Genomic DNA, 26,756 nt, shown 5'->3' with positions numbered 1-26,756 from the left:
AGTTTCAGCCTTGGTTGTTAAACGGTAACCCCTAGACACTTGTAGTGGGATTTAGGTAATAAATTGGCTTAGATGTCTGTGAGACAGGGAGAACTGGTTTTCAGTTGTTTTTTTGGGTTGATGCTGGTAGACAGAATGTTCCGGATCCAAAAGTCATGAACTTTGCATGTTGTTTGCTCTGGGTATGTTTAAACAGTTTACTTCAAGGGAACAATATGATGTTCTAGACCCTTGGCATACATGGCTAGTTTCTGAAACTAGGTTGTTTCAGCCTCAAAACTTTTCAAAGATGACTGGTTTATAATTATGAGTACTCCTGAGGAATTCTTAGACATGTGGAAGCAATTGAGAAGAGCAAACAACACTGGGAGATCTGAATGTGTGTTGAGGTTGGCAGTGCCATGGTAAAGTGCTGTTTATTTAATGCCCACCGGTTGCCATTTCTACAGGTCAGAAGCCCTTTGATCTCAGTCAACTGCCCTCTTTTTTGTTTCCCAATACCAGATAACATCCCCTCACTTAAATGAACATGAAGCATGGATTTTGTGCTCAGTCTTTTATGCTCACCAAGATTTTATAAAAACAGAAATATTGTGGAAATATTATTACAGTTTTAAATAAAAATATATTTTAAGCATTTTTTCCTGTGATCATTGATTATTACTCCAGTCTTCAGAGTCACATGATCATTCAGAAATCATTGTAATATGCTGATTTTCTCATCAAGAAACATTTCTTCTTATTATCAAAGTTGAAACCAGTTCTGCTGCTTAATATTTTGTGGAAACTACAATATTTTTTTTTCAGGATTCTTTGATGAATAGGAAGCATTTATTTGAAATAGAAATCTGTTGTAACGTTATAAATTAGAGGTCGACCGATAGTGGATTTTACCGATACTGATAGCTAGGTTGGACCACACTGGCCGATACCGATTAATCAACTGATTAATTGGCCGATACCGATTAATCAACCGAGTTTTTAAAATGGATACTAAATGAAAATTAAAACAGTGCTTTACTATTTTTTAAAAAGCAGTAGCAGTACTGAACCATACTTTGTAAATTAATAAACATGTTAATCTAAATTATTATATTGATCATTAAAGTTATTTCCTAGTTTACTAATGTTAAAAAAAGAAACTTTAAAATTTAAAAATGTAGCCTATTAGTAAATGTTGAAATTAACACACTAGGAACAATACTTCTACAGCTTTCATTAATATTACAAATAGAAACTTAATGTTAAGTATTACCATTTAATTTCAACAGTCATGCTTAAAGATGGCCATCTTTAAATATCTACAGTACACAAGGCCATAGCATTAAAATTGCATACATAGATTATTGATATTGTATGTGTACTTTCACACTTTATTTGATTCTATTTTAGAACACTGCATGATTATTTCATCAAAATAAATAAATCAATTTAGTATAGCCTAGTGTGAAGTCATTATGTACAATAACAATGATTTTGCACAAATATAATGTAATTTAATGGAAAACTATGTGAATGGCGCTCTGTTCCGCGGCAGGATTTTCTGTCGGCTGCATTTAAATGCGTGTTTGAAGTTTCCCGCTCTGTGCAGCACGCAGTGTCATGTGTCAAAACAAACAACACGTGCTGTTAGTGATTTCTGCCTCTAGAGGTCGCTCTCGTACTGTATAATGGCAGCAGACCCTTCTCAGCCACTCCAGCAATGAACGCAACCCGGAAAACTATCGGCATGGATTTTTGCCGATAACCAATTGTTCTACCAATCAACTATTGGTGCCGATTAATCGGCAAAACTGATAAATCGGTCGACCTCTATTATAAATGTCTGATTTCTGAAGGATCATGTGACACTGAAGACTGGAGTAATGATGCTGAAAATTTAGCTTTGATCACAGGAATAAATTACATTTTAAAATTTATTACAATAGAAGACAGTTGGCTTCTCATTGTAATGTGTGTGTATATATGTATATATATATATATGCTCTTCAGAAAGGTTACTATATATATGTGTGTGTGTGTGTGTCTACGTATGTATATAGCAGTTGTAGAACAAAGGCTCTTTTAAGATCAGCATGATGGAAGTGACTCACTGAACACTGACGCCCCCCACAGCACCTGGACTATGTGTATACAGGAGGTACAGATGAATGTATGTGTTTTATTTGGGTTTAAACACTGCTCTGTGTGTGTATCACACTCATGCTTGCTCAGCAGAACGTTCTGCATGCCCCCCAGACAGGAATGGTGTCATGGAGGCCTGTCAGAGCACAGACGGATGATTTCACTGCTCTGCTGAGCGTTTATCTGCTCTGCATATTGCTTTTTCTCTCACACTCTCCCAAGCTATTTAGAAAGTCTTTCTGGTGAATTACTGAAGGAGAGCGGCCCGCCTGCTCTCAGAAAGATTACTGCGCTAGATGTGCTTCGTCATGATGTACAGTAGATTTACCGAACCGTGTTAAAAGCTTATGATGTGCGGGTTCTTCCTCTTTAGGTTCTTTCTTTTAAAGATGCCATAGAATGGTTTGACGGCTAGATTTCCTTTCTCGTGTTGACATATTTTCTATTGAAACAGAAAGTTGGGGCAGGATATATATATATTGAAGGCTTCATTACTTTTTAAAAAAAAATAATTTAAGATTGAGATAAAAAATTTTATATGACACATTTATATAGTATACAACCTGCAGTTACATACAGTAACATCTGGTCCGTTCCATAGAGTGCACGTAAAATATACATTATTTGAAAATGTGCATTTGTTTTGTCTTACTGCAGACAGATTTTTTTTAACAAATTTTTAAGCATAAAAAATTTAAAAAAAAATTTAAAAATCTGCAATACTTTGTAAAGTTAATATAAAGTAAAGCAAATGTATCTTTTTTATCTTTCGAGTATATGTAGATATTTAAACTTAAAAACAATACAGAAAACCTCATTTGTTTTTTGTTGTTTATTTGTATTTGTGTTTTTTTTTATTATGATTTATTTATTTACTTATTTATTTTTGCAGTGTAAAAGTAAAAAGTTAAAATCTACATAATTTAGATTTTTGACTTTATACCATTAAATGTTTCCAAATAGAATTGAAAAGGGGTTTGAAACCTTTTTTTATGCTCCTATGTGGATTTTATTTGAGGGTATGGCAGGATGTTCGGGTCTTTTTCAGAAGCCCAACCTCTTCACCTCACCTCTACCTCGCTCCACACAATGTTCATACTGTTGCTCCCTCTACAGAATCATTCACTTCCTCTACATGGCTGTTTCCTGTGGTGACGGCAGTCATATTGCCGCCACATGCTGCCTGTCAGATCTGTTGCAGACATGTTGAGGATGTATGTATGCCTCTCAGTGTCCACCGTCTTTTTTTTGGTAGCTCATGTGCTTTGGAACAATAAGTGGTGATCTTTAGGGAAAAGAAAGTGTGTGTGTGTGTGTGTGTGTGTGCAGAAGACTAATGTAATACAATATTCTGTGTGTGTTTCTTGGCCAAAGGGCAAGTCTGTCTCGGCCCCTCATGATCCTACACATCCACAATCTGTTTAGGAGAGGGACTTTCCACTGAGGGGACTTTCCATTCCGCTCCGAACGGAGCCAGAAAGAGCTCTTTTCCACGGCTCCATATGATCCCCCTGTAGAATAGACATCGCTGCTGAATGCTATTCTACAGGGGGAACCTGGTCGATTTGGGTGTAAATTATTTTTAGAGAATTTTATTGAATGAAATTTAAAAAAGTGAGTCTGCCAGCATTTAACAGCTTTTAAATTTGTAATAGCCAGTTGAGATTGTGTCATTATTAGTGTTTGCTAAGTGCTGGAGTATAAAAGGCTGTTTTGATTTTATTTGCATGCAAAATACCACAGCACTTTCCCAACACATGCTATACACTACAAAAGCTTCCTCATCCATTAGGTCATTAGAACACCTAAAATTTATACCAAAATAATAATAATAATTATTCAGAAGCAACACTCTGTTAGGTTAGTTTTCTGAGAGTGTACCTTTAATAAAAGTTTGTTTTCAGTTTGTCTTATTACACAGATTTTTTTCACTTGTTTTAAGTATAAAAAGTCAAAATAATAATAATAAAAAATCTTACTTTAAGATACAGTCAGTGAAAATAAGTCTAAATAGCACATGCAGCATTGCTTCTTAAGTAATTTTTTTAATATATATTTTTAGGTATTTTTAAATATTTAAAGTGGAAAACAAGACAAATTTTTTATTTATTTTTTTATTTTTTTTTTTTTTTAAATATAATAAAATAAGCATAAAAGAGTACTAAGTGAGAGTTTGCTCCAGATGAATTTTTTTTTTTTTTTCTTGAACAAAATCTGCTAAGGCACTCAAGGAAAAAAATCCTCATCCTTCTGGAGCCAACTTCACCAAACTATCCGCTTATGAGTCCAGTGCTGGCATAGCTGTCTACTGGCACCAGTGGAATCTGTGTGTCTGCAGAAATCACCCACAAGAGTCTGCGCTTCATCTCATGCCTAATCAACTCACTGAAGCACAGGAGCAGTGCGGCTCAGGTGTGACTCCAAATATCACCGGTCTGATGGACGCCAGATAGAGTATTCACCGCTTAAAGCAAAGTCTTATACATTTAAAAATGACAGAACTCTGAAGAACAAAGCAACCATTTCTGATATTATTTATTTCCTTTTTTAAGTTCCACATTGCTTTTGGGGCTAGTTGACACTATATAAATTTGAGGTTTTGAATCAAAAGTTCAAACACACAAATGCTTATTTCTCTAGCTGTGGTTATGTTGGATGACTTTTTCCTTGGCAACAGCTGTCAAAATGTTCAATAGCATTTTTTTTTTTTTTTTTGTAGTCAAGACGTTGAGGTGTGTTTTTGTTCAGTAAGTGATTTTCAAAAATAATAGACCTACTCTGAGTAATATTCACTGGAATAAAAAAGTGACAGCTAATAGTGTTCTCTTACCATCTGATACCATCACTTTACCATGTTACAGTACTTTATTGTGAGGGAGACTATATTTTAATGGGTATGCAACTATATATATAGTTGCATACCCATTAAAATATAGTCTCCCTCACAATGAAGTACTGTACCATGGTGTGTGTGTATATATATAAGATGAATAAACTCGTACAAGATTGTAATGACATGAAGGTGAGTAAATGATGATTGAATATTAAATTAAACCCCAGTGATTAAAGCAGGTTTGACAGTCTGGGCCGGGATTTAAAAAGAAACGAATTATATATACAATCCAGTTTTGAAGGCAGAATCTGTCTATTCTTTGTGGAAATCTCTCGTCTCTTACCTCTGAACACGGGCCGCACTAGGCACTGAACACAAAGCTTTGTGCTTATGCTGTAAACAACGAATGAAAGCCAAACGTTATTCATAAACTCTCACCAATGACATCAACCTGCATCCTAATTCTAACCGCGTCCATCTTATACAGGAAAAACAGAGAGAGGAGCAAAAGGAAGGGAGTGTCTGAGGGGAAGACCTGTGATTCAGATGCAGCTGTCAGAGTCCAGCAGCGTTCAGCTCTAACAAGACAAACTCAAAGATGGGTGGCCAGAAATCAATTATTTTTGCGAGCGTGGGAAGAAGATGGTTATGTGTTAGCCCTGCAATTGAGGAGACGGGAGTTAGAGAGGTTTTAAAGTTCTGAAATTATTCAAATTTTATTATTTTTCAGTGAATCATCTGACCTTTAAACACTTACAGTTTGACTTTGAATTGTGATTATTACCTGCAGCTATTCATGCCTTCTAAGCTAGTAAATATCACATATTTTCACCCACCACTCTCTTAATGATAAACTACTCTAAAAGTTTTGTTTGTGTTTCAAAGAAGTCTCTTCTGCTTACCAAGGTTCCATTTATTTGATTACAAATAGAGTAAAAACAGGAATAATGTGAAATATTTTTATAATTTAAAATAATTGTTTTATTTTAGTAGATTTTAAAATTTAATTTATTCCTGTGGTGCAAAAAAATTTGGCCAGCTATCCAGTGCGTTGTGATTGGCCGAATACCTCAAGCGTGTGATGGAAATGTTATGCCCCTTGTCATACTCTGATGCCGTGTCTCAGTGCGATCTGACATAAACATTAAAACCCATTACAAACAAGGCATTTGTAGCATCCAGCAGGGACATAATTATGGTTTATAATGACTTATACTGTCTTTTTATGCGTTGCATCGCGCAGTGTAAACATAAAACAGTGTCTGCATTTGTGATTGGAGAACAATAAGCGCTACTCTTCACTGCTCAAAACTCACGTTTGAATCAGGCAAATTTTTTAAATATGAAAACATACTTACAGGCTGTGAGTCAGAACAGCCACCATTGTAGTCTACTCTCCCAGGATCAGGAAACAGTCTTCCGTAAAATGCGCTACATACACTCTAATATTTGGTTTCTGGAACAGTTTTGTAAATACAACTTAACCACAGATTTTTAGTTGTTTCCTCTTTTGGAAGACCAAACAAAGTAGTTTTGCTTTCACAATGAAACACACAGTGTCTCAACGAAATGACGGTGGCAACAACAATACTACAGTGAGAATAAGCATTACGCCACCTTTCTTTGCGTAAACATTTGGGCGGCATCATGCAAATCTTCCCACATTGTGACGTAGACGTGGGGGGGTGTTTAAACGAGGCGTTTTAGGAGGGCGTGGACGAGTCTTAACTTTTATAAAGAATATCTCTTTGGGTTTGAGACTTCAGTCTTTGCAACTTTAGTGATCTTATCTATTTACAAACTGCTTTTAACACTCCAAAGGGAAAGTAAAACTTGAAATCGCATCATATGACCCCTTTAAACACGATGGAACATTCAAGACCAAAATCTGTTGAAATCATTAGCCGTGATTATTATTCAGGTTTTTCTCGGCTTTGAAGAACCACAGCTGAGAGCCGGCGCAGCTGCCCAAGGCAAAACGCTCTTTATATAACTTGTGCCTGGGCCAACTGTATTTGTGGTTGGAGGAAATTTCTCCTCGTTTGAGTCATTGAGATCACTTGCTCTCGGTTGTTTGCCCCTTTGTGCTCTTTGATCTGTCTTTTCTTGCCTTCGCTCTATCTGTTCCTCCTCTGTTCCCTCCAACCACTCAGACAGATGTAGCGTTCTCTTCCCTGACCCACGCTAACACCGCAATCAGGACGGGATCCAAACACTGCCTCCATAAGCCTTGCTGCCCTGCCGTAGTGCTGCAGTGCGAGTGGAAACCAATGGTCTGGGGCTATTGTATTTGACCTTTGACCTCTGCTTGTCCTCAGAGGACTCGTCTTCTCTGCTTGCCAAGAGAGACTGCACACACTTTTGTTTGTTTGCTTGGCTTTCGACTGAAGCTGTTCGACTAAATAATGATCTCCCACAGTACAGTACAGAAGTGCTGGAAGCAGTGGAGTTAAAACCACTGAGAAAGTATAAAACAGATGAACATCTGATCGCTAGTGTAAAGCTGAATGTCTAAACATGCATTTAGCAACATTTAAAATGCAGGAAATGCAAATAAATTGAGTTTCTTTCTTGGCAGTGATGGGATTTTTCCATACTGTGAGTGATTAAAAATAGGCCAAGCATTTGACAGACTTGAGCAAGAAGTATTTGTAATCTGTCTGTCTGTCTGTCTGTCTGTCTATCTATCTATCTATCTATCTATCTATCTATCTATCTATCTATCTGTCTATCTATCTGTCTATCTGTCTGTCTGTCTGTCTGTCTGTCTGTCAATTTATCCATCATTCCTCCATTCTATCTATCATTCTATCTATTGTTAATTTATTTGTTTATTCTATCTATCTATCTATCTATCTATCTATCTATCTATCTATCTATCTATCTATCTATCTATCTATCTATCTATCTATCTATCTATCTATCTATCTATCTGTCTGTCTGTCTGTCAATTTATCCATCATTCCTCCATTCTATCTATCATTCTATCTATTGTTAATTTATTTGTTTATTCTATCTATCTATCTATTGTTCTATCTATCGTTCTATCTATCGTTGTATCTATCTATCTGTCTGTCTGTCTGTCTGTCTGTCTGTCTGTCTGTCTCTCTGTCTGTCTGTCCATCATTCATTCATTCTATCTATTGTTATATATATTGTTTGTTCATTCGTTTATTCTATCTATCTGTCTGTCTGTCTGTCTATCTGTCTGTCCATCATTCGTTCATTCTATCTATCGTTATATCTATTGTTTGTGTGTTCGTTTATTTATTCTATATATCTGTCTGTCTGTTTGTCTGTCTGTCAATCTATCCATCATTTGTTCATTCTATCTATCGTTCTGTCTTTTGTTCATTCATTTGTTTATTCTGTCTGTCTGTCTGTCTATCTATCTATCTATCTTTCGTTCAATCTATCTATCTATCGTTCTATCATTCTTTCTGTCGTTCTATCATTCTATCTAGCTGTATCTATTTATTGGTCTGTCATTTTTATCCATCATTCTATAGACTTATTTATCTTTCATTATTTATTTAGTTGTTTAATTATTTATTTATCTACTCTGAAAAAAAATAATGATGATAAATAAAAAAAACTAAACAAAAAAAGATTTGAGAACTGAGAACACTGAGATTCCGTTTCAGAATTCCAAAACATCAGTCTTCTCAATTTGGATGTAATTGTACTTAATTTCCAAAACCCTTCAGCTCAAATTTAGCTTCCATTTTTCCAATATCATCTATTTCTTCCATGTGTGGCCCAGATTCTTGCAGCGGGTCTGTTCTCCTACTGTATGTAACTCTTCCCAGGTTATTTTGGCTCTTTTGCTGTGCTTTTGTTAAGGAATGCCTCTGAGACGCAGTCACCTTTGAGTAATTACCTGCTCATGTTTCATGTTGAAAGAGCGTCTCTGTTTTACAGTTAGAGCAGAGTGAGCCGTGTCCTCAGCTCTGGGATCAGCTCTTATCAGAGGATGGCCGTTTCAAAAACTGGGCATTTTGGATTTTTCCCTTTAAGTAAAAGTTAACCTCTTGCAAGTCAAGCACTGAATTGAAATTCATCTGTTCTCTGGCTCACTTTTTTTCCTCCACAATTTTCTTCAATTAGTTCAGCTCAAGCGCTTAACTCACACACTGTGCCATGTGTTCTGGACTTTATTAACATTATACTTTAAAACATTTAATATTAAAGTTTGAAAAATGTCTATTGAAATATGTATTTTTAGAATGCAGAAAAGAGCCCTTGACTATATGCTGTACCCTGGTGAAATTTGCACCAAACAGTACCCAGAGAATAATTTGGGTTTATACTATAAGACTATAACATTGTCAGAATTTAGAATCAAAGGAGCTTGTCAGGTATACAGATGGATAGACAAGTATGAAGTACACAGGTATTTCCCTCAGAAAATATAAGTTTAGGTTTTCAGTAATTACCCTGTGCTCATTTTCTCTGTTTTCACCCTGAAGATCTGCAGCTCTGTGGTGTGGAAATCAGAAGCATGTGTGAGGTGAAAAGTTAAGAGCAGGATGGATTTATGTAGCAATCATTAAAACACCATCTGATGCCAATGAGCGAAGGATTTGCTTGTTTTTCGAGAGACTGAATATATCCCGAGCCGCTGATCTGAGATCTGGCATGCTGTTGCCTGTATGGTGAGTTAGTTGGGGACGAGCTGGCCCTGAATCAGTACTTCGGGAGGAGGGAGTGAGAGGGGTCAACACGACCAGGAAATCATCAGCGCTGTGGATAAATATGGCAGTGTGCCTCAGGCCCATCTGGACATATTAAAGAGTCACACACAAAGAGCTCTTGTGTCTAGACTGACCACTGCATGTGGCTTGACTTTCAGTGATGAACGAGTGACTCGCAGGTTAAAAGACTGTTGCTAGAGGAGGGGGAGAATAACCCCTGCTCAAATCATTCACCCTTCTCTCTTCCTGCTGTCATCATCCAGAGAAATCCACTGACATGTGTAGAGATCTTAGGAAGTGTTGTTTTAACTAAAACCCAAGTAGTTGTTTCATTTCTGAATGTTTGATTTAAAGGTGGTGTGTTTACTTTCTGCACCATTAGACACCATGAAATTACAAAAGTAATTGCTGTATTGATTTTTTTCAGTGTTGTTTAAAAACTATTAAAGGGTAACACTTTACAATAAGGTTCCATTAGTTAATGTATTAACTAACATGAACAAACAATGAACAATACATTTGTTACAGTGTTTATTAATCTGTATTTCACGGTTAATTAATGTTAATTCACAGTGCATTAACTAATGTTAACAAGTACAACATTTGATTTTAATAATGCATTAATAAATGTTGAAATTAACATCAACTAAGATTAATAAATGCTGTAGAAGTATTTTTCATTCTTAGTTCATGTTAACTGAAGTAGTTAACTAATGAACCTTATTGTAAAGTGTTACCCTAGATACTATTAAAGTATTCATTCATATTTTGAATTTACTTTTATTTTTATATTTTCAGTTTTCATTTTAATTTTGTTGTGCTTTTGACCTTTTTTTAAAAAAAAATATTTATCTATTTAGCTTTAATTTATTTTTATTTTTTTCAATTTATTTTTTCATTTATTACTTATATTTAGTTTTATTTTAATTTAGCTTTATTTTAATTAATGAAAACCACTTTAATAGTTTATTAGTTAACAATAACACCACTGATTTGTTTTATCATATTAGCATACTGCCTACTTTTTTTGCAATATCATTATATAGCAGAAATAAAAAGAATATATGATATTCCAAAGTCAATGACTGTTTTCAAACAGGTATTCCTGCGTCCAAACTTACAGCATTGGTTTGACCAGTGCCGTTTTGGTCGTGATGCACAGACAAACAGTTTTGACAGTGTGGTGCCACATTGTTTTTGGAGAATCATTCCAGCAATCATTTATATTTCTGTATCTGCATTGGAATGGGATAGAGAAATATATGGTAATATGATAATCCAATATCTTTATGTATTTTAGCTTAATGTGAATAGACAATTGTATGTCAGCATTCTGAAGGACAATTCTTTTCGTTTGAGCATCACAACAAAAAACCGACATGGCAACAGTGGTTTAACCAGTGGTGTACATTTAGGGGGTGGGCCTTCTGTTTGTTCCAACCAATGGCAGATGTTCAAAAAAGACATCATTGCAATTCGCAATATCATTCTATTCTCATTACACAAATAGTTAACCTTAGAATGTCACGATTGATCAGAATCAAGCATTCCATTTTTTCCAGGATCTGATTGGATGCTGCCTTCTAAACTAGTTCCAAACTAGTCTGTTTGTTCTAAACTAAAGAGACAGTCTCATTTTCTCATGCCTTGAGGCATCTGTGCAACATCCTGCCCTGAAAAACGTATGCCCTGATCCAGACATATGCAAACACTTATAGAAGGAATGTCAAAGCAGGACACGTACGATCCCTCCGATGAGCAATTCATCCACTCTGCATCTCACTTTGCGTTAACAACCCTTCCGTTTTAAATTTATTTAGCAGATTTAATGCTTATGCACATTTGACCCCGTATAGATGGTTTATTTTTCTATATCTGGTATGTCGGCATGGCAGTGCTGCTATAATAAACGTTTGTGAGTCGATCCATGATGTCATGCTCTGAATACATGGATACTGATCCTGCGGGAGAGATTGACCCGACGAGCCAACACCGCCCGAACCATCAGACTTAAGACTTCACACGCCGCTGAGCCTCTGCAGGCCTGCGCTGTGATTACCGTTAAGCCATTTTTATTACAGACTTTACAGCCTCCAGGTGTTTGCTCATGAACACGATTGTGAGTCTGGCTGGAATTGGCCCTTCATAAGCCCAGCCTGTGACAGAAGCTCTTGCCTCATGGCTGCTTCATTGACTGACCAAACTAACCTTTCGGGTTGGGGTTCCTGATGCAAACACTCTTGGACCTGATGTAATTCGTCTGAATGGGATTTGAGGGCCGAGTGAAATGGTCATCCCGCTGAGCCTCTGAGGTGCTTCATTCAGTTGTACTTATCAGTAGGGCTGTGCAATTAATCACATTCAATTGTCATGCACATCTCATCAGTAAAGCCGGTCCCGTGATTAGTGGTAAATCACCATCACCTGCTTTCAGATTGAGCGGCTTTCACTACACAGAGCCATAGTACACTGACAAGCTAGGCGACATCTCGTTCGAAATCGAATGTGATTCATCTGCGATTATGAGGGCGATTTTGCATAATTGTCAGTGAACTACAGCTCTGTGTAGTGAAAGCTGCTCAATCTGAAAGCAGGTGATGTTGATTTAGTACTAATCACAGGACCGGCTTTACTGACGAGATGTGCATGACAATCGAATGCGATTAATTGCGCAGCTCTACCTATCAGTCAGCTTTTATATGAATGCACCAGTTCTGCCCACGGTTTTTTTTTTTTTTTTTTTTTTGTGGAAAATGTAAGAAGTGTGTTAAATAGAGGATATTGCTGTGCACTTTTGCATGTGCAGTGCAAAAGAAAGAATTGAGGGAAGTACAATTGTGAGATGTCTATCTATGGTATATTCGTAATCCATGATCGGCCTCTAGTTTTCTGTATTTCACACTCATTCTCTCTCCAAACTGATTTATTTCAGGTAGCTTTTGCTACTTGACTATCCATTATTTTGGTTTGGTTTGATTTGGTTTGGTTTAGTTTAATTGACTAGTTAAATAAATCTAATTTAGCTTTTCATAATAATTTATTTTACATAATTAATAAAATTAAATATTAATAGAAATTAAAATAGTATAGTAATAAACAATAAAAATTAAGTTTATTTTAGTTTAGTTTAGTTCTGGTCTGATTGCTTCTATTGTTCTCATTTGTAAGTCTGCTAAAAAATGTAGTGTAGTTTAGTTTAGTTTTAGTTTAGTTTAGTTTTTAGTTTAGTTTAGTTCTGGTCTGATTGCTTCTATTGTTCTCATTTGTAAGTCTGCTAAATGATTAAATGTAGTATAGTTTAGTTTAGTTTTAGTTTTAGTTTAGTTTAGTTTAATTTTAGTTTATTATTATTATTATTATTACTATTATTATTTACAAAAAACAAAACATGTTGCACCATCATTCATTCGTTCATTCAGAAGGGACCACCTGGGGGCTTTAAGTCCAAAATCTGACTTTAATAACCTAACTAATCAATTGGGGCTTAAGCGGTTCCATAAACGACTATTTAAGTTCACGCAATCTTACTAATTTCATCCAGGATCAATGAGTCAATATAATTTGATTTACACGCTTATTCTTAAGCACCCCTTCATGTCAATCATGGATCAAATCGATCCACCATGGCAAGCTGCTGTTTTATGCATTAGAGATGTTGTGTTTTCCTCACTTCAAAACCAAAAAGTCATACAAAAACTACATAACCACAACAACTACAAAAGAACATTCCCTCCTCCAGTTGCATCACAGCCCCACAACTTTTACAACTACATAAGCACACTTTTTTTTAAGGATGCTTCCCTGGGCCAGATGTCATATGACCAGATGAATTTTGGGTCCTCCATTTCCATCACAGCCCTGCAATCATGTCTGTTATTGCGAATGTCAGAGTTCTCCAAAATGTGTTTTTCTTTTTCCATCACAACTCGCACAAACACATGCTTACACTCTTACTCACACAACCTCCCACCTAAACGGGTGCACACAGGGGCATTTGTTCTAACAGGCAGCCGTTGTATAAATAAAAATGTTTATGTAAAAAAAAAAAAAAAAAAAAAAACTTTTTATGGAACATTATTGGGGCACTGAGGTTTAAAATCCTGTTATTTGAAATGGCTTGACTGGTCTTTTGAATGCAGCTTTGTTTAATGCAGTTTGTATCTCTGCAGGTATTGGCGGAATGGAGGAATTCATTCTCAAGTCGGCCACCATCTCAACATCTCCGGCCTGCCCGCCCTTCACGCCACTCAGCTTTGAAGCCACGCCCATCGTCAGAGTAGCAGTCGAGCCCAAACATCCAAGTACGTGTTGATGAGAAAAACCAGTCAAGCACAGAACACATTATAAACATCTTGAGTAGCATTTTGCAAAGTGGTGCAACAGGTAAAGCATTTTGGGACTGTTGGATAAATAAAGAAAACAGCATAGAAGAGTGCATTGAATCACCACGATGACTCAGTAGTAAAAAAAAATGGACAAGATGTTCAGAACAGTTATTTAATTCCCTGCCCTGGAGCTAGGTCGTGCTTCTGAATGTAGAAACTTTTAGGGTGTATATTTAGTAAGCTTAGTATCTTTTTTTCAAGCATCTCTGTTGATTCTGTTACAAAACCTTGTGACCTGATAAGCGTAACAATACAGAGCACGTACTAATATTAGATAAACTTTTACAATTAATTTGAACTATGTATATCTATGCTTTTTGGTGTTAAAAATTATTTTATATTTATCTACGCGCAGAGACTACCATTCCCTTTGGGGTATGCATATGTTATTTATTCATTTTGTTTTATTATAACTTAACTGTTTTTATTTGAGTGTATATTTAAAACGTAATTTATTCCTGTGATGCAAAGTGTCAGTGTCACATGATCCTTCAGAAATCATTCTAATATGTTGATTTGCTGCTCAAAAAGCTTTTTTTAAATTAATTTTTAAAACAGTTATGCTGAGTAGTGCATAATATTTTTGCGAAAACCGTGATATCGTTTTACATTTATTTATTTTTTTTTTTTTTTTTTGGCTGAATAGAAAGAACAGCATTTATTTGAAATAGATATATTTTTGTAACAATGTAAAAAGTGCACTGCATTTATTTATTTTCAATTGTATCCATTCCAAGAGATTAAAACCCATGATATTTTTGTTGTAAGTGCCATGTTCTATTTGAGTTTTTGTTATTTGATTGATTGATTATTTTATTTTGTTTTATTTTTCTATCACGTTTTTTAGACCATCTTGTTGTATTTTTTTCTCACTTAACTAATTCAGTACATTATGGCATTGACTTCTCCATGAAAGATACATGCAATGCTACCTTACAATCTTCCCAAAATTGGGTATCTTTGAATGCATTATTATTATCCTCTCTGTCTTTTGAAACAGCTTTTGCATTAGTTAGCACACCTGTGATGCCTTAATATACTGCCTACATAGGCAGCTCACAGCTCACAAGTCACGCAGATAAAGAGCAATGACTAACCATAAAAAAGATGCATGAGCGTACAGATTAAATCGTTATGTCTCATGGGTCTCTAAGGCGCAATTATCCTTCAAAAAAGGTGTTTCAATGGTGACGTCTCCAGGTTCACTCAGCGGTGGTGTTGTGATTCTCATTAGCAGTGTCAGAGATGGCTCTGAAACTCCGTCCGTCTCAAAGCTTCACATTCGCTCATGTGGGACGCATTAGTCAAGAGCACAGCTGTAGTGAGGAAGTTAAATGTTTCCCAGTTTAGCACACCAAAGAACCGTCTGATCTGGATTGCACGATCACACACAAACACTAGAGCTCATTGTGAGAGCGATCACTGTCCCAGAGCGCTGTTTCAGGGTTTAGTTTCATAACCGTAACTTCAGCTTGCCTTCAGGTCACGAGAGGTCTTTGCTGGTGAAAACGCTCTTTATTAGAAGCGCTTCCATAGTCATAGTGTTACTGCAGTCACTACATTATGAACAGAAACTTACTTTGATGTCAGACAGCACTTTTATATGAGGAGAGAATGAGGTGTTGTTTTAAAGGCTTATATCATACATCTTTTTCCTCCCCTGATGTTAGGTTTTTGCACCCAAAGCAGTCATAATTTAGTTTTTATGACCTGACTCTTTGAATCTTAAATGCGACATTTTTGCTAATTTATTTTTTTAAACACTCCCTGTTTGTGAAATATATATATAGTTAACGCTGCTCCATCAGCTTCTTAACAAACCTGCATCACATTGACAGCTTCATAAAACAAAATCTAGACTTAAATGTTCACACAAATGTGTGTGTGTATGTGCAGGTGAGATGCCGAAGCTGGTGCGAGGAATGAGGTTACTGAACCAGGCCGACCCGTGTGCCGAAGTGTTGATTCAGGAGACAGGAGAGCATGTTCTGGTCACTGCAGGGGAAGTGCATCTACAACGCTGCCTGGATGACTTGAGAGAGAGGTGAGGAGCCCCACACACACACACACACAAATGAAAATGATCATTCCTTCCTCTTTACTACTAGTTATAACACAAAATAAACATGAATGAATATCTCATGTCTCACAATCATCAGAATAGTCCATCTGCCATCAGTGATTCAACCGTAACGTTATGAACCGACGAGAATACTTTTTGTACACGAAGAAAACAAAAATAATGACTTTATTCAACAATTCCTCTCCTCTGTGTCTTTCCAAATTAGTTTAGCGGCATTTTGGCAATTCTGAGCTGTACGCAAGCGGCATACGCTCTTCTGTATCAGCTGTGCCACAAGGATACGTTTTTTACATGTATTTACACTTTGGTTTGAAATTAAACAGTGCATCAGCGATGGGATGGAGTATCCCCCATGTTTCATGAAGATATTTTGTACATTTCCTACCATAAAGATATAAAAACCAAATTTTTGATTAGTAATATGCATTGCTAAGAACTTAATTTGAACAACTTTAAAGGTGATTTTCTCAGTATTTAGATTTATTTGTTTATTTTTATTTTATCTTTTTTAAATAAAGGATGCATTACATTAATCAAAAACATTTCTAATGTTTTAAGTGATTTCTATTTCAAATAAATGCTGTTCTTTGTAAGTTTTTATTCTTCAAAGGATCCTGAAAAAAAGCATCATGGTTTCCACAAAAATAAGAAGCAGCTTAACTGTTTTCAACATGGATGATAATAGGAATAGTCCAAATCAGCATAAATCAAAATCATCATATTAGTTTCATGATATTAGAATGAATGTGACACCTAAAGAATAGAGTAATGATGCTGAAAATAATATTACAAAATATTTCTGATTTTATATTATATGTATTTTTGATCATATAAATGCAACTTTGGTGAGCCTTGGTACTTGGTAAAAATCTACCACAGTCTGTGTAAAATACATATGATGTGTGTATACCTTCAAACCACTTTGGGTCTCTAGTGAGATCTGAGCTTTGTGTTATTGAGTCTGCAGGTAAATTAAACTGCATATTAGAACAGAAGACAGAATATGACAGCTGTCATGTAGATGCCCACCCTGGGACTGGGTTCTGCTCTGTTTTATTCTATGTGAGCTGTATATGATTGTTTCTTGTGCTAAATAACATAAAGCACTGACAACACATTCAACCTCCATAATGTGGCATATTTCTGGATATTAGTGCAGGGTACACTTGGGGGTTTAATCGGATTGTTAAAAAAATTGCTATTATATTATTGGTTAATAATATTTTACTACACCCATATGGCTTTGGTTCATCGTCATTTCATAATCAGAGAATGTCATTCGATTTTGATCTATCTTTTCTTTAGAATAACATGCACTGATGAAACATTTACAACACAACTTAAAAATTAAAAACTTTGGAAATTAGAGTCCACTTTTATTTCATGTCTGATTTGCATGCTTTATTATATGATATGAATGAATGTCAAAACATTCAGATCTCTGTTTTGTGTTGGAATAAAGATTTCTACTCCTTTCCCCGTTTTCAATCATCTCAAACTTTTTCTCTTTCTCTCACTTTATCTCTCCAGTCATCCATCATTCTCTCTCTCTCTATGTGTGTTCCACTGTGGTGGTGGTGGATCAGTATCTATTGATGTCGCTCTCTGAATGTTGAGCCTCCTGTACTATAGCAGAGCTTAGACTGATTCACTCCTCTGGAGCTTCTTCTCAACACAAACTGGCTCGGCAAATTATTCATGACTCAGACACGTTGCAGTTTTTTTTGTTGTTGTTGTTGTTGTTGTTGTTGCTTGGATTCTTTGGAGGTTTTTTGGCCACTATGACGTTGTGAATGCGGCAGTTTGAGAAAGTGTCTTTTCTCAGGAATGCTTGATTCTGATTGGATAATTAGCAGATTATATACACTTCTATTTAACAAACTCAATATAGCATGATTGCAGTCAAAAATAATAAAGTAATAGTTTATTACAGTGTTAAATTATCATACTATACAATAGGAGGTTTTATATTTTTAATTCATTGCAACTCAAGCATTACTATCATATATGTTAAACTGAATAGCCTAGAACTGGTGTGTTGATTTTGGATTTGACATATACTCTCATAATTAAAATGCTGAAGATGTTTTCTCCCGTTTTAATAAGACACCAGGGTGCATTTGGCTTGCCCTTGAGTTTTACCTTGTATAAACAGCATATCTGCATAAATTAACAGCACCACATGCTAAATATTGGTTGGAGCTGGAGCATTAGCTGCTTAATCCCTCACATCTGCCCTCGCATATCATTAGTGGACTTTATCTTCGATATTTTTTTAAAGATAACTTCGTTAACTAGGTCAGACTGTGGGTCTTAAGACATGTAATGATTTTCAATTCATCAATTGATTGTTTGAAATTGTATTTAGTTATTTCTAGTAAAGGTTGTCTAATAGTTCTAATTAGGCAGGTCTCATGAAAAAATGCTTTTTATTTTACTTAAGTCATATTTTACTTTAAAATAAAAAAGATAATGTATTATATTATATTATATTATATTATATTATATTATATTATATTATATTATATTATATTATATTATATTATATTATATTATATTATATTAGTCATTTTTGAAAGACAAATAATTAAAAATACTAATATAATATTTTCTTGTAAAAGGTACTTAAAAAATCGTGTTTTATTTGCAACCTTGAATTTTTTTTTTTAGTTTATATAAGCCCAATTTAAGACTATAAAGGTGTTTTTGCGATGTTTTAATGGCAGTGTTTTCATGACAGCATATGCAAATTATCATTGCTATAATACGCTAATGTGAATCATCCTGAATGAATTCAATTCAGCTCATCTAATATTGTCATCATCTAGCTTACAATTGTACTTTACTCAAAAAAAAATCAGTCTTATTGTGTTTTTATTTAGTTTTCCAGTTAAAAAATCTAAAAATCCTGTAAACAAGCAACACACAGGATGCAATTGTATTTTGAAGTTAGATGTATTTTGTCTTACTGCGTTGGAAGTTTTTACCTTTGTTATACTTCAAGTGAAACATGTGCCAGTGAAGTTTGACTAAATACATTCATGCAAAATTAGTCTTGATCGCTAATGCAGTGTTGAAGGATTGTTTTCAATTTGTAATATCAAAAAATCTTTCAAACAAGTCCAAAAAAGCCAAATTGAAAACTTAAGAAGTCATTTTTGCAGTGCAAATGTGCATTGATTAAAATTGAAATTGCATTCTAAATCATAAACATCTGCTTAATGATCATCTAACATACAGGGAACATTTAAGCGAGATTAAAAATCAGAAAATACTTCCAGATGAAAATGCAGAAAGTGGACATCCAACAACATATTTGAGCTGTCAGGGTAAAGACCTGATGAAAAAACTCAATTCAGAAATGAGATGAGCAAAGTGGACTTTATCGTACTCCACTGGGTTCATTCCCACAAAAACTCAGCATCCTCGCTCATTTGGATACCAACTGGCAAAAAATAGTTTCATGAATACATTACCAGTCCTCATTCGAAGACGGAAAGATATTCGATGCGTTTGTTTTGAGGCGCAATGCAAATTGTCACCTAAAATGCAAATGAAACAAGTTATTCATTATGTAATTTAGGGAAGTTTGATAACTCCTGGCACTGTTTATGCAACTGGTTGCTGCGTTTTAAATGTAAATTAGGTGACTAGTAATTGGTAAGCTCTTCTGTTATGCTTTGTATGAGAATAAAATTGGCCAGGATGTTTGGAAAGCCACCAGAATGGCTTGTGTTGTGATTTCTACACGCTGCTATGGTACAGTGTTGGCCGCGTGTCACGGTTTGTTACATTTTTGTTGTTCCAGAAACTGTCCTTCGTCTCAGTATTGATAGTACTACAAAATTAGTTTGAGTTCAGACTGCCGAGAGATAGCGGAGGACAAATCGAGTGGGAAAGTGTCACATTAACACAAAGAAGTGAGAAAGCCAGTGAGGGATATGTCATGTTTTGTGGATGTAGATTAAATTGGACAATCCTTACTTGGCTCTGCTAGAACAATGATTGGCTTGTGAAATCACACCAGCGTTCCTTCGCTACAAAACCTCGTAATGGTGTAAGGAGACTCAAATGAGCTCTCACACACTCCCCATCTGGTATTCGGCCTCGAGCTGCGGGACTGTACATTACCACACATCTCTCACAGTGTTATTTTGTCCTGTTTTCAGGGGTCTTGAAGGAAACACTCATAAGTTTGTTTTTTACATTTCCACCAAAGCTTTCTCAGCTCAAGCGTTCCTGTTAATATTCGCCTGTGTTCTTTTGTTCTTTCTTTACTCCGTCTATCCCACCTGCTCTTTTCCTCGTTCTTTGTAAAAAAAAAAAAACCTAGTCAAGTTGTCAGTCATGAGGAAGTCATGTTTAAATTAGATTTGGGTAGACTAGTAAATAAGTCATGGCAATGTTTCTAGTCTAACAGTTTGAGTGAATGTAATGTGAATATTGAGTGCAAGTATGGTATTGTTCTGTCACGTTTTTATTCATACAATTTATAAATAGTCTAGCATGCGACTGTGCCTTGTTTATGATTAAATTATCACAGTGAACACAAAAAACTACCTACAAGACCTATGTATAATAACAGGAACATCATTTATAGCTCTGTGTGTGTGTGTGTGTGTGTGTGTGTGTTAGACACTGAATTTGTTTCAAAAGTGCTACATTGAATGTTGCAGCGATGCTTTAAAGGATAATTTAAAGATGCGCATTTAAATATATATATATAGAGAGAGAGAGAGGTCAGTAAGAGTTAGAAAACATATGTTTTTATAAAATATATATTTTTATTATTTAAAATAAAAATCAAAACAAAAGCATGCGCCTCACTGGAAAAAAACTATCAATCAAAAATAGCATTAATGAAAACAGGAAAATAAATAATTAAATAAATTATATATATATATATATATATAGTGTAGAGGAGCCTCTTATGCTCACCAAGTGCATTTATTTGGTCAAAACAGTAATATTCTGAAATATTCTTACAATTTAATATATATATTAAATAAATATTATATTATATTGAATATATATTAAAATGTGATTTATTCTTGTGATGAAAATCCGTTTTTTTCCCCCTTCTTCTTCAACCCCCCCCCCCCCCCATATTCAGCAGAGCTAAAACAGCATTCATTGAAAACACATTTCTAACAGTGTAAAACCCTATACAAACAAAAACCTACAAAAAAAAAAATGTATTAACAGATTTTTCCTTAGCAGTGCACAATATTATATGTAAGTATATTAAATTGATATTCATCAAAATATAACACCTTGTTCTGCCTGTTGATGTCAAATCTCTCTCGCTTTACTACTTATTTTAGTTAAATTTTCAGTCAAATTTTGATGAATAAAATCAAGTTTTGCTCTACCCCCCCCCCCACGCCCACCTCTCAATAAATTAGGTAGATTTAAGATCATCTTTTGTAGAGTGAATGAGGCTCACAGTTTTGGCAGAGCTGATGTTAATTGCAACACTGCAGCCTCCAGATGCTCAGGTGAAGTCCTGCAATCAGTGTATCTGACCCCCTAAAACATCTGCCTCCTCCAACCAAAACAACTCCACCGTTTCTGCAACTGGAGGAGAAGAGATGACGGTCTGCTGATGATTTAGTGTTGCAGTAAATGGGGGTTATTTAGTCACTAGCTCTTCCCCTCAGGTCAGAAAGAAACACCAGTACCGTATGAGAGGAAAGCCAGGGGTGAAGACCCATCAGACCCTGAGCTGTTGGTTCAGGGGTCGTCGGGGTCAACGCTGAGGTCAGGAGAGTCTGAGGTCAGGCGGCCTGCAGCGTCTGCTCCACAGTCTGAGTGGTGTTTAAAAATATCCCATCAGACCTCGGTGTCAAAGCAGGTCAGCGATAGCTCGTCCAGACCTCTGTCCTCAGGCATAGTCATAACGAGGTCACGGGATGATGACATCACATCCTCAGCAGAAAATGCCTAAACGACTCTGATGTGTTGATTATTGATGTGTTCCAAGGAAACGTATCACTTGAGTTTGTTTCGCCCATTATTAGTGATTGTGTCATTGAAAAGCTTGTTTATTATGCAGTTCTGTATTAATATGACACTTATTAAGACCAATAAAATTCACTGAATATGTGCATCTAAATGGAACTAGAGTAGGTACACTGGGCCACTAATTGTTTGATTCACTCACTGTCAGCAAATTCATCTAATCAATCACAGGGCCACATAAAGTTGATGGGACTTGAACCAAAGCATTCACTATTGTCACAAAGCAGCTGACAGTTGTTTTGAATGGTTTGCATTGTTTTTTTGATGAGCCAACAATGTTTTAAATGTCTAGTTTTTATTTTATTTTTTATTTTTTTCGGATAGGATTACTTCATAGGTTAAGAAAGAAAGAGGTGCCTTTGTAGACTTTGTCCCCAACAATGGATCCCAAACAATCTTCCACAGCAGTTTATTCTTATTTACTTCCCATCAAATGTTTCAGCCAATTAAAATAATTCTGTAAGCAGTTTCAGAGGAAGCTGTGTTGTGATCGTTTCAGTATAAACGTGTGGTGTTGTTGTTGTAATTATGGCCATTTTAATCATGTTTATGATAATGCTACATGATATCTAGTGTAATTTGACTTAACAGGAACGCATTTCTGTTGTAAAAGCCTTGCTGATGGGGCCGGGGAGGTGGATGAAACCGTACAGGTTGAGAAACACTGAGTTAGGAACAAACAAAAAATAATGAGGTTGAAGAAACTGCAAGAAAGAGAGGAAGCTAACTGTGTGAAACGTATCCCACCAGGAGCTGAGAGCAGTGAGACAGCACAGTCACAGCTCTCAGGAGGTTTTCTAGTAAACACTTACCACTGGATTATCTGCTTCCCAAACCGCTCTGTGGCCGTCTGGATCAAACTGGATTACTGAATGTCTCAGCGAAGACAGCAATCATGTCAACCGTCTGCTCCACCTTACAAAGCTCAGTGACCCATGAGACCCAAGTGTCCAACTGTGTCAAATTGCAAGTGACACAGAGTGTTTAGGTCCCTCATTAGATTTAGGCCGTTATCATGTATCCAAACATGCATTGTATGCAAGCATAACACATATCGAGTAAGCCTGAATTGTGACTCTGTGTGTGATATTCGTAGGAATCAGTGCACTTGTATCTTCCAGCAGAATGTTTATGTCTGTTTCCTCATGCAGACAGAGAGAGATTAATGTGTATTTGAATAATTTCTGCATGAATGGCCCATTGTAAATTAGATTTTACTGTGCTGTAACGACTTGCTGGAGAATCAGAGCTCGGCTTTTACCGTTGGCTGAATGCCAGTCTTGAGTGCCGGCAATAATTTTCTTTCATGTCCTCCCAGTTAGTTTGAAAAGTAAGCCTTTTTATACAACCATTCTATTTTTCCCCCCTGGGTAGTTACTGAATTTCATGGGCTCCAGTTGTGCTCTGCACAATGACAATAAAGTTGAATCTAATGTAATCTAGTGCAGTGATTCAGTGTTTTAGAGTTGTCACAATACTAAATGTCAGTATTGATATTGGGTTTCTCAGTAGCAGTTTCAATACAGCAAAATCTAATATGAAATATTAAGACTATTGAACAGACTATTCTTAAAAAAAAAAAAAAAAAAAAAAAAGTATAATAATGATGTATATATTTTTAAATGTAAGTCATATACCATATTAATACATATACCAAATATTTATATTTATTATAAATGTTTTGTTAAATATATACTGCTTTATTGTAAAGTAAATATTGCTGAATATATGTAATATAATTAATATGATTTAATATACTGCTTGTGTATGTGTATATATGTATATATGTGTATATATATACACACACACAAACACACAGTATATTAAAATATAAAAATATAATATGATCTATATAATATATCATATATATATATATATATATATATACACTGTATATTTGTATATTGCTATTTAAGTATATATATATATATATATATATATATAAGCAAACAATAATAAAGTAAATTAAGAAAATTATATTAAGTAAATATTTCTTTTATTTTATTTTTGTCTTTTTATTTACAGTGCAAAAGTATCTATATATGACATAAGTACTTTTGACCATGCATGCTTGTTTTATTTATTTATTTATTTTGTTATCATAACTGTTATTTGCTATTTTATCCTCTAGGTTTGCTAAAATTGAAATCAGTGTATCTGAACCAATCATTCCGTTCCGTGAGACGGTGATCCGGCCTCCCAAAATGGACATGGTGAACGAGGACCTGGGAAAGCAGCAGAAGGTGGCGGTGATTCACCAGGTCAAGGAGGAACAAATGAAGATTCCCGAAGGCGTTCAGGTGGATTCCACCGGTCTGGTCACGCTCACCACCTCTAACAAGATGGCCACGGTCGGGGTGCGGGCTATTCCTCTTCCTGAGGAAGTCACCCGCCTTCTGGAGGACAATGTAGAGCTCATCCGCACAATGGAGCAGTTCAGCCTGTTTGCCTGGGAGGACAAGACTCTGGACATCAACCAGAAAATCTTGGAGAACATCCAGGATTTCAAGGTGAAGTTGGAGAGCAACTTGCAAGGCCACAAATGGAGGGGAGCTGTGGAGCATATCTGGGCATTTGGTCCACGCCGTTTCGGCCCAAATATTCTCCTCAACAATATCGAGGGCTACCGGAGACCCTCTGTGTGGCAGTGTCTGGAACGAGAGAAGGAAACAGAAAGGGCAGAGATCAGAGACTTTGACAACAGCATTGTGAGTGGCTTCCAGTTGGCCACGCTTTCTGGTCCCATGTGTGAGGAGCCTTTGATGGGGGTTTGCTTCTCTGTCGAGACCTGGGACATGAAGATTTCTGTACCTCAAGCTCAGCAAGACTCAGTCGATGAGGATTCACAACCTTCAGAGCCAAATAATGATGACCAAAGTGAGCGTTCTGACATGCATGAGACGAGCTCTAACCGAAGCAGGAGCAGAGCGGAGGCCGCAGGGGGTTCGGTGGACTGTTATGGGCCGTTCTCAGGGCAGCTCATCGCTGCTATGAAGGACACCTGCAGATACGCCTTCCAAGCTAAACCTCAGCGGCTGATGGCTGCCATGTATACATGTGAAATCATGGCCACTGCTGAGGTCTTGGGTAAGCTTGAGTTTAAACAGTCTCTACTAAAGCATTTGATTAATCCAGCCAAGAAGTCACAAAATTTCTAATCAAAATGAGAGTTTTGTGCCTTTCAGTCCACGACCACGTTCATAGTGTAACAAAAGTCAAAAAAAAAAAAAAAAAAAAAAAAAAGTTGTAATTATTCATTTTTATAAATTAATATTTTAATTCGTTGTATATTTATATTTTTAGTTTTGATTTTAATTTAAGTTTCTGTAATTGAGTAGCATTTCTCATTTTTTAGTTTTAGTAATTTTAGTACTTCATTGTAAACCAATTGTAAACATCGTATCTCAGTTAGTTGCAAAGGCAACTTTTCAAAAAAATTTTAGACTGGCATTTTTAACATTTCTAAACAATTCTTTTGTTTCAAGTCAGATTTTTTCATCTAATATACATATTTTATTTTAGGTTTATTTCAATTAAAGTTTTAATAGCTTTAAAAATATGTTTAAAGTAAACAATAACAACACTGTTTCCAGTTAAAATATCTTAAAATCCTTCAAACTATATAAATGTAGTTAAGAACCAACACTGTGTAAGATATCAAGGCTAGTTTTCTGTCAATGTATATTTAATACAAATGCATTTTGTACAAATGAACTGTATTTACTTTTTCACAAGTATAAAAAAAAAGTTTCAAATCGATTAATTCTAGTCTTAATATCTTATGTAGTGTTGCTTCTCGAAAAATAGATGTTGTTTTAAAGATTTTTAGATATTTTAACTGGAAAACAACAAAAATACACTTATTTTTTTGTGCAGTTAAGCTTGGAGATGATCTGTTTGCTAGTTTACTCTCTAAAAGTGGATATGTCTATTTAAAATCAACAATATGTCTCTGTCCTGTTAAATAATACCTAATATCATTTGTAGCTGAATAGCAGATCATGATTCATTAATTAAAAAAAGTGTCATCAGTATGTCCTGTCCCATTTTCCTGTATGAATCAAAAATACTGCAGCAAAGCAACGAAACACTATTTCATTGGGTTTTAGTTTATGCTTAAACTGAAACTGAAAAGGGTCACTCAAAGAGATAGTTCACCCAAAAATGAAGATCAGTCCTTATTTACTCACTCTCACATCATTCCAGACCCAGTGGGAATAATGACCTACATTTCAGTCTGTTCTCCACACAAAACTATCGTATGACTCGGAATATACGAGTCATATGAAACTTTTATAGTACTTTTATGCCCCTTTTGCGTCCTTTTTGAAGTTTGACAGTCCCAGTCGTCATTTACTTTCATTAAATTAAAAAGAGTGGCAAAGATATTCATCAGAAATCTACCTTTTGTGTTCCATGGGGAACACAAGGACGGGTTATGAACATGAGTAAATGATGACTGAATTTTAAGTTTTGGCTGAAGTGTTGCTTCAAACATTTCTAATCAGTAAAGCACATGCCAATCAACCTGTATTGAAGGGGGAAAGGACCATATACCGTGCAAAGAGGAAATAGTTCTCCCAGGTCCTTGATTGAAAGCTGATGTGAAACAGCCG

The 26,756-nt window shown here is 35.6% G+C and overlaps 1 protein-coding gene across 1 annotated transcript in view; it reads left to right on the top strand.

The window, feature by feature from the left end:
* The window catches only part of LOC109046564 (elongation factor-like GTPase 1), a 90,250-nt gene that overhangs the window by 52,225 nt on the left and 11,269 nt on the right, over positions 1–26,756 (top strand). The window contains exons 16-18 of the mRNA XM_042759483.1: positions 13,821–13,952; positions 15,933–16,080; positions 24,272–25,227. Of these exons, the coding sequence (XP_042615417.1) occupies positions 13,821–13,952; positions 15,933–16,080; positions 24,272–25,227 (1,236 nt within the window). The remainder of the gene's footprint in view (positions 1–13,820; positions 13,953–15,932; positions 16,081–24,271; positions 25,228–26,756) is intronic.

This window comes from Cyprinus carpio, chromosome A7 (assembly GCF_018340385.1).
Source record: "Cyprinus carpio isolate SPL01 chromosome A7, ASM1834038v1, whole genome shotgun sequence".
Lineage (NCBI taxonomy): Eukaryota > Metazoa > Chordata > Actinopteri > Cypriniformes > Cyprinidae > Cyprinus > Cyprinus carpio.
This window is presented reverse-complemented; position numbering and strand designations above follow the sequence as displayed.